Source organism: Lottia gigantea (genome assembly GCF_000327385.1).
Source record: "Lottia gigantea unplaced genomic scaffold LOTGIsca_100, whole genome shotgun sequence".
NCBI classification, from domain to species: Eukaryota; Metazoa; Mollusca; class Gastropoda; family Lottiidae; genus Lottia; species Lottia gigantea.
Window position 1 is genome coordinate 159,110 of NW_008706748.1, and position 15,005 is coordinate 174,114.

Consider the following 15,005-nt stretch of genomic DNA (forward strand, 5'->3'; position numbering starts at 1 on the left):
ATATATCCAGCATTAGATATAGATAACCTAAGTGAACCCATGAATGAAAACTGTGCACTTGCCTTCAGAAGTTCAGAAGTTGTTGCTCATATTTTAATTTCATGCAAAATTGGAATTATCATCAAGAAATAAGTAGTACGAATCTCCAACTAAATAATTAGTCTCTTACAAGACCCCATGAATACAATCAATATTTCTGAAATTACTTTCAAATCTCAATCCACAACACTCTGGACAAATATAACTTTATGACAAATGTTATAAATAGCAATGCAAAATGTAATAAAATGTGACATATTTTCAGTGTATACAAGATGTTACATTGAATAATAACTATGTTTATTACATTACGAACCTTGACCTACTTTGTATACACAGGGCAATATTCTTGTCAGGTCTCTATAATTAATGGTCTACATCATCCATTACATGACAATACTGCATACTTTATGTTAAAATAATATTAAAGTGCAATTATACTATTATTATATATAAGATATTAAAAAGGGACACACCTGGGTCCGATCTACTTTCTATGTATGCACAAGGCAATATCTATGTCAGTTTTTTATAACTGATTAATGGTCTACATCATATTACCTTACAATGTGAACCATATTATTGAATAAGGTACCAAAATAACATTAGATGAGATATTAAAAAGGGACACACCTGGGTCTAAATTTGTATATAAGATTACACAGGGCAATATTCATGTCAGCTCCTCTATATAACTACTCCTCTATATCATATATTACCTCACAAATACTATATACTTTAAGTTACTATTATATAATATACCACCCAACACCAAAATTATATCAATAATAGAAATGACACTTTAAAATGACACACCTGTAGTTTGTCAAACTGTATGTAAATGTAGCAGCAGTACATCCAGATGAATGAGTTTACCCTTCATATTTTGTTAATCTCAAAATGAAATGGCTTCAAATAGTGTTTAAATAATCTATATACCTGAACTTACCAGACAATTACTAGAGGAAAATATTTCTTAACCCATAAACTGATCAGATAATCTACTTTATGATCATCTTTAAGGTAGGAGACAGTATTAGTTGCCTATTGAAAACATCAAGTCATTATCTCATACCCACTCTCTTATGATCTTCAGGGATTGTGACTGGCAAACACCTGTAGACAGACCAATCAACATCCCTCATCAAGAGACAGTGGAAACTGTTTTCTCCACTCATCAAAACATCACAGATTATACCTACTCCCTTCGGTTCTGACTGGCAAATACAGACGAATCAACATCCCAACATCCAACAGTAGGGGACTGTTTTCTTCACTCATCAAAACATAGAAGATTATCCCCACCCACTCTTGTGATCTCCAGGCATCAATCTAATCGTTGTCTCAAAGTAATGGCATTATTCCTACAAATCATCTCGTATCATGGTGTATTTCACACAACCCTCGACTAATCCTCATCAAAACAGACATCCTCAAAATAACTAACAACATCTGTGGCCTGCTTGCTTCAACAGCTTTCATTTCCCTAACATGGCTACTTGAAAGTGGGAGTATGATCTTGATATGTAAGTGACACCTATTGAACAAGTGATCTTAGAACACTGGTTCCCAACCTGGGGTGTTTTCACCCCCTGAGGGTGTCAGGGTTGTGGCCAACTGATGTAGGAGAAGAATTTATTTTGAATTGAGAGGTTAACATATGCTTAAAATGTAGATTAATCAAATTTTTGGGGGTGTGAAAGGTCCAGATGATTGCTCCAGGGGTGTGAATACTGAGAAAGGTTGGGAACCACCTCAAGACTATACAGGAAGAGCTTCTGAACCTTTTGTCTTGATTAAACATCTTAATTGTCAGCTAGGTATTTAAATAGTTACCGGTACACAATCACCAACTATAGTACTATACGTCTGTGAAAGTTGCCTAGAAACTAATCATAGTTAAGGGGTGTCATGTATGAGACTGGCAAATTTAAAAGGATTGTAAGAAGAGTGCAAAATCTGTGCTATTTGTGTCTCAAAACACAATAAGTTTCTTTAGAAAACCTCTTTACAACTATCCCTTTATCAGCCTTCATATACCACTATTCTCAAGACAGTTTCAATACATTTGAATAGTGCAGTCAGCAGTCTGTTTCCAAATCTACTTATCATCTCTATTATAATCTAGCAAGCTTTCTAACAAAATCCTGTTCTAATGACATTATTCAATTCAATTCAACCTGATTCTGGATAACATAATAAATTGTGGGGTAGTGAAACCGAAGAGGCTGTCATATTGATCTACTGTGAGTTTCTGAATGAAAGGATTGGTGCAGCCAGCAGTCTGTTACCAGACAACACTAAGAAAATGAATATTATAAGAAGATTAGAATGACAAGCTGAGTATTATAGCTGGCAGAAAGGTGATTATCTATTTCTAATGTCCATAGTTCTACCACCTGTCACCTTGCTATATATAACACACTACAGGGTTGTTGATCTAACTGTATTTACCAGTAATATCTGACTAAACTGTTAGACTGTTTTAAATTAGGTTAGTAAATTGTAGCAATCATATCTAAAGTTAAGACTGTTGATTTGGTTGTATTTACCAGTCATGTCTGTTTAGAACTTTAGACTGTTGATTTAATTTTTCTATCTAGTACTGTCTGGCCACATTGGGTTGTTTCTGACAATCCATACCAGAGCTCTAAGCACGGATTTGACATTAAATGCCAGGCTAGCCTAATAGGACCACAATAGTCAAATATTGAAATCGATGGATAGAACAAGTTTAAGTAGATTTAAAAGTCATTTGTAAAGAATCTTCTCTTTATGTGTTCCAGCTGAAAAAGAGTCAATTAATGTGATGGAAACGAAAATTCACCTTTCATGATGACAAAACTTCAATTTAAATCTTTGAAAACAAAATTTTGGAAGAAAGACCGTGTCAATATGTCTTGTTAGTTGATATCACTGATTAAAATGTTGATAATGTGTCATCTGAATTGACCCTAATTGTTGTAATTATCTGACTGAGTGGCCATTGGTCAATAACCAGATAATACTAAATGCACTTTCATTCCTAGCTCTAATACAGAGACCGAGAGTACACAAATATCTCTTCCTTCTTAAAAAGAACTCATTGTAGAGAAATTGAAAACAAATATAGACAAAACTGATGTCCGAATTGACCCTGAACAAGCAGACTGAGTGGCCATTGGTCAATAACGAGACATCTGTACTAAATACACTTGCATTCCTGGATCTAATAAAGAGACAAAGTTCAAATTCACCCCTTCCTCTTGGAAATAATCAACCCGGAAAAGGCCGGAAAGGTTTCTTTATCAGCCCATTAGGTGCAGAACCGAAGGACTTATTTCCAATCATTTAACATTTTTTTCGCCTGAAAATGACACTTTTTCATAAAAATTGTAAACAAAACAAATATTTATTCAAAGCAAAATTGACAATGAATATCGAAATGTCAAGCAAAATGGTACTACTTTCTTAAGAGGTACAAGTCAAGTCTGGGCAAACTAGACAAAAAGACAAATGAATGGGGTGTTCAAAGAAAGACGCAAAATTGACTTCAAAATCTGACATTGCACTAGCCTAGTACTTAAATAATAATACAAAAAAATAATAACCATTCATTGCTCTATAGAGCCCATACTTATGCTAAGATCTAAAATTTAACATTTATTCATGACTCAATGAACTTTGGTTGCAATATGAATATTCTCTCCAGTCTGACATTTTGTTTCAATGATTCACTGTTATTTTTCTATCAACATTTAGTTATTTTACTGCCTACACTTCAGACATTTCTGGCACCATTCCCAAATATTTTAATAATTTCTAGTTAACAGTCAGTAATAACTTATTTTATAGTCCAATAATATCAGATGAAATTTTACAGGCCTTATATCACACGCACTGACTCAGTTTAGGCTTTAAGTTTACAAGGTAAACATTGGAAAGATTAGCTTTGGATTAGACTACATGGGTTTTCAATCAAGTGGAAATTTTGAAAGTTTTGTTGGGTATTGACTTTTTGTAGTATAGCATGAACAATTTTTGGACAATCATAGTCTAAGTTATTATATCCAGTCAGGCTTTATACTCGGACATGAAAGATTTAAAGGAAAACCAAACAGAAAAATATCATACAGTAAGGGTTGATAATGGGGAAAGGAAGTTATGTAGTTGACCAAGGATCCTGAATGGAGTACTGGTAATAGAAAGAAAAAGTTTGAAAATCCCTGTATTAGACCGTTATCTTATTCTGATAAAAAAAATGATATATCATAGTCGTTTAATTTAACATAGTTAGTAACACGTTGAACATAACAAAAGTAACCTACACTAACATATTTATTAGTACACTAGCACCTGAGAGAATGAAAATATCAAAAACATAATACTACTAAGTAAAATACCTTTTTCATTGAAATCATCTGCTATATTTTGTGATTCGCATCAGGTTTGCCCCTGTATCTCCACGTTCAAATTGAGCTACTGTTTCTTCAATATATACTAGTATCGCTGTTAACAAATCTTAGTCCATATCAGTATATACGTCTAAAATATCCTCACAAATCCTGGTCCAGACATGACTATCTAAAACCCAGACTAAAAGGTAGTTATGTTACAAAACAAACGGAAAGCAATCAAGAGATCTTGATAATTATTATCTAACAGGTTTCCTGTCGATAATAAATCACAAACCACCATTTCCTAATAGAACTCTAGCTTCTCTCTTATCACGTTTCTACAAACACTGAGCTAACAGATACTTCTTACACTACAGCTTTCATCAATTATTAAACAATGTCAAAAGAGAATTTCTAGCCTGTATGTTGTATCAAGGAGACACCTACAGCTTCTGATTTTTAGTTTGACATATGTGATTCTTGTTCAAAATCAAATTTGACATAATATCAAGCTTTAACGTTATTTAACAAATAATTAAAACAAGTTTCACAGAACAAAAGCTGGACAACTTCCTCATAGAACATCATTGGTTCCTGAAGTTAAAAAAATACATGACAAGATTATAATGATACGAAAAAATTATATCCTTAGCTTGAATATATTTGTGATAACTTCTGTATCATTCTAATTTCTTGTCCATCAACCATGTTCTCGATATTCCACAAAAATTTGGCAAGATTATGACTTGGCTACCGTTACTCTTTTAACATTGAGCTTGTATCATATATTCTGATAATCTATACAAATTTTCAACCTTTCATCTTGAAAACAGCAAGACAAGACCTATTATCCAGCTGAATCAAATTTTTTCTGTCTTGTTATTCAAATCTATAGATCAGATTTTCTTAGACCTGTTTTTCAGACACACAGAACAACAACATAATTAAGAGAGACAAGGGAAGCCTTTGATACTCTGTAACATAATGAGAACGACAATAACTTATTAACTTCATTTCCTTTCCAACAGGTCACGGAAACACTCCACTTGATGTAATAATTTAACTCAATTCTTCTCTTAAGGTCTATGTTAAAAGTACTGCAAATATCCGTTTTTATATCCTCAACATTAACGCTGCTTTATCTACAATATCCATTGTACAAAGCTTAACATCAATGAACAAACCTTTACATTATTGAACACTGCTAAAACCCTGTGCCTGTGCTTCCTGTTGATTAGCAACTTCTTACCTTTCAACTACCTAATCACTACCAATAACTGAATTCTTCGCTAGAAGTACTACGAATATCCATTGTACAGACCTTAACATCAGTGAATAAGCCTTGACATCAGTCAACACTGCTTAACCCCGTAACCTTTCAACGGGTTATAGTCATAATGGCCCTAAACCAAAATGGTCCCAGGTCAAAATGGCCCCAAAAGTCAACATGGTCCCAAATAAAATAGTCAAAAAGGCCCCAGAAATTACTCTTTGATTTCAACCAAATTTTCAAGTCAACTACTCAACCAATATCATCTGATAAAAATTCTTGTGACTTTATTATGATGAACAATCATGGCAAACTGCAGCAAAATAAACTTTTATGCATGTAAACTTATCTAATGACTTTGCTTCAGCTGATAAAAATGATCCCTGGTTATTGAAATTATTTTTTATGAGCACAACACGAACAGGTGTTGATACCGTTTCATAATTTTTAAACTCAATTTTATATTTTCCTTGATTTTCGCTTTAAAGGGACAGATAGGCCATGTTTTTAGACCAATCATACTTTAGTCCCAGAAACTGGAATTTTTTAGCTGAGCTAATCAATAATAGTGTTTTTGCTTTTGAATGCTAAAATGACGACTCGTCAATTTACGATACCCTGTGATATATAGAAAAGACATATATAGAAATAGTGAGTAAAATTCCTAGTTTGAAGTATTTTTAAAGGAATTATGTAATTTCCGTACATTTCCAGTACTTCTTTCAAGACTCCCCAAAAATGGCACAACTGTCCCTTCAATAAGTATTTTTATTAAAATACAACGTATATCTTTACAGTTTCTCAAACTAGAAGTTATACAACCTTAACAATGTTACCTGTATTTAGAAGTAGTGTATCCATAAGCTTATATCTTAGTATTTTTTATACAACCTTGTTCCAAAAAAATATATCAAAAATAGAAATATTACTATTTGTTGACATAATATTATTGTCTGTTGTTAGCCATTCTGTGTTAAAAAAAGAACACATTAATCACCCATGAATCACATCTAGGGTCTATTGAGCTTACATAGTGACAGTGATTCAATTCTGAGAATAATCCCCCTCCCCCAAAATTCATCTAAATTTCACATTACTAACTTGCCTTATTTTTACAAACACAAATTAGATTTTGAATTTTTGATTTAAATTGAACAGAATTGAACTTCATTCCTTGTAGTTGCCTTGGCCTGAATTTGATCAACAAAGTGGTCTGAAATGTTTATCTCAAAGTTGTAAACAAAACACACACAAAAATGTCAAACAGACGATCAAAACCAATCCGTCAAAAACAAAATGGAGAGTTTTACCTAATCCAGTCTCCTAAAGTTAATATCCATAATGGGAAGTCAGTGAAAACGTTTACAAGCCGTTAGATTTCTGGCAAATCACACGCCAACAAACACAATGAAGGAAGGTGGAATTCCAAACGGCCCTGACCTTGCTACAAAACTAGTAAATACTTGCCTTATTTTTGTCTTTTTGTTGCGATGGTTTCCGTTTTTCTCAGTTTCGTTCGACACAATATAATCCCCCTGTGTTTTTCAATGAATTAAAATGTAACAGAAATGTTGTAGCCCCCGAAATTCGGCCCGAAAACAGAGCCTTGGTTATAATCGCAACATGTCCGTATCTTTCGACGGGGGATAGATTGCAGAATGTCAGTGAGGTACGAAAGGAGAGCCTAAGTGTAAAATAGAAAACATCTGACTTTTCCTAATTTCATTGATATTTTCAGATATTAACTTTTCAAGATATATTCAGTTTATTTATTCATGAACATTTATTCACTTTTAAATAATTTTGCTTTTAATTTCTTCAAATAGAAATTTTATGAAACTAAGTTTCCACAAGTCCTTTAGATTCTCACACGTCATGTGACGTCATGGATACTCGGTGAAGACGATGAGGAAAATAACAACCAATGAGAATTTCAATAGAAATAAACAAATTGGCACATTTCACCATTTATGTATTTAGTGGCGGGAAGCCACACATAAATCAAAGCTCCCCTCAACAATATTTATTTTGATTTTACTATAAATTTGTGTTTGTTATCGATATTATATTCGACTGTTAATGTAGCAGAGCTGAGGTGTGGTTTATGGTCAATAATGCACGGTTGTTGGATTTCGAAGTATTACGTAATAATGACGTGACGGCTATATAAAAATTATTACGTAATATCTGTCTTCTGATGGACAGTCATAAAGTTCTTTTCTTACTCTTTATTATCCATTGATAGACGTTTTAATGAATAATGAAATGGTTTTCTCCTTATTTTCCATGTGTGTTCAATGGGCCTAAAAGCATGCATGTAAAATATTCGGCAAAAGATTCTTCGTGGCTCGTATTCTGCCCACATATCTTTCAAACAAAAGTATAATTAAATTTGAAAATATTTGAATTCAAATGTATCATACCTATATTTGTAGCATTTTTCAAATGTGATCTGATGAAATTTTCATTATTGAGTTGCCTCCCTTGATAGAACTCTCTAAATTAAAGGTGTAAAGAACCTACCATTAAAAAGGAGGTAGAGAAAGTCTAAGGTCAAAATACCGACAGAAAATGATGTAAAACTGAACATTTTTGCAAAAATTAAGAAATGGGAACAGTGCATGCAAAGGCAATTATAAAATTTACTAATCTTTAAACATTATTTTCACTACGTAAACTGGCGTTATTGAATAAGCATTTTTATTGATGAAATCCATGGCTAATGACTAATGTTTTCCAAAAAAATCGAAATGAAATGAATGAATTTTTACGTTCACCCTGGGCCTTTAGGTTAGCGAGCAAGCGTCTTACTCACTGAGCCAGCGTCTTACTCACTTGAGCCAGCGTCTTACTCACTGAGCCACCACGTAATACAATCAAGAACTGGAGAGGTTCCTCCAATTTATAGTGGCTTCATTGCTCCAAATTACATCAATATCAACCCACCCACATTGCCATCAGACAATTGATGCTATATATTTGAGTTCCAGTATGTACATTGAATGATGACGATCAATAGGCATGAAACACTTAATCTCTTCCAAAACTCCTGTCTGTCCTTGCAAATTATCTCCTAAACTGGTACCCTGATGTTTTCGCTTAGCACTACACTAACAACAGGTACAGCCTAAATCTCACAGTCAAAATATTGACTGCAGGATTAAACGAGACATCATCTATTTAGCGTTGACAGCTAGGAACCCCTATGATGTTACTGTAGTGTATCAACAATCAATCAAAATGACAATAGCCCAAACCCGCTCCTTCGGTGTGAAGATTTAGATGGAATGGGGGACCAGTTTACTGCTCTCTGCATGATTCATTGGTCATAAGTAAATCCTTTTCATATCATTTTTATCTGAGCCCTACCTATGAAGTGGTATCACGAATGTGCAAATTCTAAGGATGAAGACCTATCTTTAAACTTGTCAATGATGTTATTTTACAGGAGATGGAAAGTGGTAGAGGTAGACCAGAAATAGTGACCATGTCAGGTCCTGATACAAAAACTGTACCTGTAAGTTTTACTCTTTTACTCTTCCATTTTATAGGTTCTGTTGCACATTTGAGTGTCGGCTCTTTCCATGACATCATTTGCTTGTTTATGTCGAACAAATAATTGTTGTTGGTCTGCATTCAACAGTCTGATAACCTTGAACAAGTCATCTTTACTCATAATTCCAGTTGACCCAGCTGTAAATGTGTGTGGAATGATCAATGCAAGTTTTGGTCAGAGCTAGTTGAAGCATTCGTTGTTATCGTTGTAAAATAAGTTATTGTTTCTTTCTTTCATGTTATGAATTGTTTCTCCGTTTTATTATGATAGGTAAAGGTACAGAGAGTTATAATTGATGGTTTAGGGAGAACAAAAGATGATCTGATAATCCAACAAGTTCAACCAATATTTCAAGCTGATAACTTCGAAGAGGTAATGTCATAAAATATCACCTTTTTAATGTAGAAACATTTTATTTAAATAAATAATATCTATTGATAAATAAACAAAATAGGTAATGTTGTGTCACTGAATCAAATCTTCACCTTGACATCTTTTAAGCCCCTACACCAGTCCTATTAACTCAAAACTAATCATATTTTACATCATTAATCAGAGTTCGTTAAGCTATTTAATGATATTATCAGATGAAGTTCACCATCACACATTTCTGAGAAAGGGCAGTTCTAAACACATTTTCTCACCGTTGATCTGATGTTTGTGATGTCCCATAGGTTTATCATCGTTGCCATCTTATTAATGGATGACTTAATTTGCATTATGAACCTTGCATTTGCTGGTTCCAAAACAAGGCATGAATAAGGTCTATAGAGAAATCTGTGATTTATACAGTATATTTGTGATTATGTGTCTTATTGATATGCATGTCATGTTAGGAATAACAGGTGCCCAATAGATGACTGATGTCTATCTCTTATTTAAGAAAGATATCTATCTATCTATAAAATAGTCTGTATTTATCATTAATGTATAATTACAGATGGTGATGTTGAGTCAAGAGGTGAAAATAAAACTACAGAGATTACAGTTGTTTAAACATATAGAAATATATATAGATACTAGTAAAGGTAGTTATACACTCATATATTCTTCAATCCAGATATTGATATAAAGCAATTTGATTGGTTAATGAAGCAAGCTTTAAAATCGATGCAACATACTCTTTTGGGAGAGCCAGAATCCTACGCTAGTGCTAATACTATGACAACTGTGAATATTAATTGTCGTTAATATCTGCGACTACCTCACGAATCATGGACAAGTAAATCTTTCTTTTTTCAGCTCTTTGTTAAAAATATGGAAATACCAGACTGAAGCTCTCATTTCACTTTCTTATGTTCATTCATTTTACTTTTTTTTCAAGTTTTTTCTTCAAATTCTGTAACGCACAATCTTGCACGCGTTGATGCGCCCATGTGAAACTTGTGCACCCAGTTGTGTAACCTTGGTGTAATTTTTCAATGTAGGTAAATCATCAGTACCTAATGGTTACGAGGTGAAATTTAACGTCAAAGAAACCAGACGATTCACCGGAGAAACAAAAGTTACAATTGGTAGTAACAATCCAGAATTGGTAGGTGTTATTCTATTTTGTTTTCTCATCCATTTATTTAATACTTATATTATAAGTTATACCAAATGTTTCGTGAAAAAACCTGAGTAATGTTCTTGTCCATGGCATTATTTTTTTTATGAGAATTGGAATAGCAGCTTCAAAATTGTACTGTTAGTCTTAGAATATGTCTTTGTGTTGACACTAGATCCCCTTTCACCAACTCTCTGAAACAATCACATGACATATTTGTAAATTTCTCCAGAAGTAGGTAATTTCTCATCAAATTGATTTATTCTTATATGTCTTATGCTATAACACTTAATATTAATTAGTGGCAACGGCTAGACTCAGTTTGTAGCGAATTGGATTGTCCTCTGCTGGACGATAAAGTGCCAGGTTTAGAAAATAGTCAAGATTGGTGATCTGAATGCAGATGTGTGGTGTGGGACGATACAGTAGAAAATAGACAAAAAAACGAAGTATGGGTCTGGACACCATTCACTTCTACAGATTTCGACTATATCGATAATCTCTTGCTGTACACTGCACGAGACACCAGACTTATTCGTGGCTTTACATTTTACTACTCCTTAAATTAAGTTAGTGTCTATTGCATGTCTTGAGTCTAAATTACTATGATCTATAATTTCAGCTATTTGGTTTAAAGATGCCGAACGTATTTGGTCGAGGTGAGAGAGTACAAGTTAATTATGGTCAAGGTGTTAACCATGTTAGAGATTTTGGACTCAATTTTATGAAACCAATGTATGCCAACCCGGATGTCTTGTAAGTACTAATATTAAAATTAGATCACCATTTTGTTTTCCTGATATTTTTCGTCTCCATTGTAATTCAAAAAGTTGTCTACTTCATTTCATTTTAAACAATTTGTTGTCGATTTTTATTATCTCTATCTAGAGTTGAAAAGTAGGATGTAAAACTCCATTTCTTTAATTTGATTGATAGGTTTGGTTGTGGTATACACCAGTATAATGGTGAATATCCCTGGTCTGGTTATAGAGAATTAGATAGAGCTCTTAATTTTAATATTACAGTAAGTACTTTTCTCTTTTATTACAACTTAACAATCTATCTTATAGTCAAATTTTGTGTCATATGTACCACAAATTTAATCCTGTGAATTTTGGAAATTGGCCAGTGGATTGGCTCTCCTCTAAATGCTTAAAATTTATCTCAGGTCTCTGGCATTGGAGAGACGCCTCTCAATTTTTTTTATCTCTTCTACTTTCAGTTTCCCTCTATACTGGGTATACATACGTTAAAATGGGAAGGAGTGTGGCGAGATCTACGTTCGTTATCTAGAGTTACCTCCTTCGCTGTACGAGAACAGTCCGGACATTCTGTTAAATCTTCTCTCAAGGTAACAACAATGTTTTAAAGAGTTTCAAGCCATCACTTATGAAATTTCCCTTATTTCACACTGCATGGTGTTGCTGACTTTTATAGCCCATTCCTTTCATACATTCAGGCAATTGCACACATGTATGCGTACGTGTAAATTTAAGGCTTGTAGTTGCACCATTATTCATGTGATTAGTTCATAAGCTGCTACCAATGTTTCATCAAAATGTTGTTTGGATTTGAGGTATTGTTTTGAAGTTTGGATTGTTAGTACATGGATTATTTGATGAACAGTAAAGTATCTCTTCTAATCTAATTATAATGTTTCGCCAGTATGTTGTTTGTATTTCAGGTTTTGTTTTGGGGTTGGGATTATTAGTACTTGGTTTATTTATTGATCTTATCGTGTTTTTATTTCAGCATGATTTTGTACGAGATACAAGAGATAATAAAGTTTTACCTACAGTTGGATCATGGATCAGAGTCTCACAGGTAGAGTTAATCCCCTTGCCCCTCAATCCTCTTGCTCTTACCCTTGTAATTTATAGACCCACCCCCCTCACCCCTTCAGCTTTCTACCCCACCCATCTCAACAAGTGATTTCTCCCTTCTCCTAAACAAATGATTTACCCCATAACCATATCTCCTAAAATCAATTATGAATTTGTCATAGATGACTTAAGATATAGATTTTTATCTGTTTTCTAGAAATAGGCCCCAGGATCAGAAACCTACAACTCTATTCTATTTCATCAGTCAGTCATTGTGTTAGTTTACTGTCTGTGTTTACAGGAATATGCTGGTTTAGGAGGAAATGTAGAATTTGCTAAACAGGATATAGAATTTCAGTTTAATCAATCTCTATTGTATGATACAGTAAGTATATTTTTATATTTCTTGAATTATTCTTTGATTCAAACTTTGTAACAAAATCTATGCATTGATTTGGATCGGAAGAAATGACATCAGAAACCAGCCAAATCAGGACTTGCTTGTTCTTCTCAATGTCACTGATTTCTGATTTTTTTTCAATATTTCAATTTTGATTCCAGGTATTGCAATTCTCTGGTGCTTTTGGTATAATGAGATCTTTGAACCTCAAGAATGAAATCAGAATAAATGACAGGTTTTTTCTGGGAGGACCTCTGACGTTACGAGGGTTTAATATTAAGGGAGTGGGGCCTCACAGTGACGGTAGGTTTTAAACCTTTTTTTTTTTAATATAAATTGTTTTAAAACCAACATGTTTTCATTTTTTACTGCATTAGCCAATTATTCTGAGCAATGTGAATTACAATAATTTCATTATTGAATATTTCTGTACAAGGTATTTTAAAACTGCTGGTATTTCAAAATCGTTATAAAGCTGTAATTTTGTGAACAGATGCCTTGAATCTATTACCATATAAGGTCATAATATTATTTTCTAAGCTGTGATACTTTATGAAAAATTTAAACAATGGTGTTATTGTGTTTCGATATACACACGTAGGCCTATCTGTTTTCTTTAAGAAAATGACCATCAATTACAGACTTAAGATGGTGCTGTGGTTTTCTTTCCCCAGGTGATGCTTTAGGAGCTGATGCCTACTGGTTATTAGCTGCCCATCTATACACCCCTCTACCATTCCGACCAGGAAAAGGAGGCTTTGGAGATCATTTTCGCACACATTTCTTTGCCAATGCTGGGAACCTGAGTAATATTAGCCTTAGTAAGTATTTAATTTTACATTTAGATTATCTTCCATTTCCTCTGTCAATTACGCAATCCCAAGGCTTGATGTGGACAAAATGTTTACAGAGTAAAAAGAGTGATAAATAGAGGCCATGTGTGCTACAGACAATGATCCCTCAAATATTGGAAAGTTAGAATTGCTTAATTGGGCACACAAAAGAAGGACTTTAACCACAATTTCGTTCTCTCATGGCACTCTGTCATAATTAACGCAGCTTGGTATATCATAATAGGACTTGCACGTTTCCTGTTCTAAGGCCTTACATGAACAAAATGTTTATCATGTAGATAGGGTGATAAATAGAGGCCATGTGTGCTACAGACAATGATCCCTCAAATATTGGAAAGTTAGAATTGCTTAATTGGGCACAGAAAAGTAGGATTTTAACCTCAATTTCTTTCTCTCATTGCAAACTGAATAGTGTTAACTCAGCTTGGTAATCAACAGAGGACTTAAAACTCATTGCACACTTCATGGTGTTACCCATTGATCTTGTTAGATTCACAAAAATAGAATGTAAAAGTCATATCTATTGCACACTGCCTTGTGTAACATTATTATATTCACAATACCAGGATTTCATTATTTAAATTTCACATACAGATAACCATATACGTGAGAACGTGATGAAGTTAGGAGAAATGTTTCGATGGGCGTATGGTTGTGGAATTGTTTTAAATTTTATGTCGATGTTTCGATTTGAGTTAAATTATGTTGTACCAGTTAGATTACAGAGAGGGGATAGGTCAGTATGATAATATTTTAGTTAATTGACTTCTGCATATCTTTGGAAGGTGGCTGAGTGAGTTAAACACTTGCTTCCTAACCTGAAGGTCTAGGGGTTAAATCCCTGCATAGACATTGTGGCTCAGTGAATGTGGCACCTGCTCACTAATTTTAAGGTCCAAGGTTCAATCCCTGATTGAGGTTATACAAAAAATTTGCTTTTTTAACCCGGTATCCCTCTGTCATTGATGCAGGTGTGAGGTACTGATATGTTTGTTAGGTACAAGATTGATTTTAAACTTTGTCATTGTGATCATATTCTACCTAAAAAAAAGTGTTTAAAAAAAATTATTTTGTCTTTTAGTGCAAATCCAGGACTACAATTTGGAATAGGAGTGGAATTTTTATAGAAATGACATCATCC

At 33.6% G+C, this 15,005-nt stretch overlaps 1 protein-coding gene across 1 annotated transcript; it reads left to right on the forward strand.

Moving 5' to 3' along the window:
- Nucleotides 1-9,514: 9,514 nt before the first annotated feature.
- LOTGIDRAFT_135720 (hypothetical protein) lies at nt 9,515-14,991 on the forward strand (the record flags this gene model as incomplete). The annotated part of the gene is made up of 12 exons (XM_009046329.1): nt 9,515-9,613; nt 10,182-10,272; nt 10,669-10,775; nt 11,410-11,543; nt 11,724-11,811; nt 12,010-12,138; nt 12,540-12,611; nt 12,912-12,995; nt 13,172-13,313; nt 13,685-13,831; nt 14,459-14,600; nt 14,946-14,991. Coding segments are annotated over 12 exons (1,281 nt in total), but the record flags the coding sequence as incomplete, so codon positions are not given.
- Between the last annotated feature and the right edge of the window lie 14 nt (nt 14,992-15,005).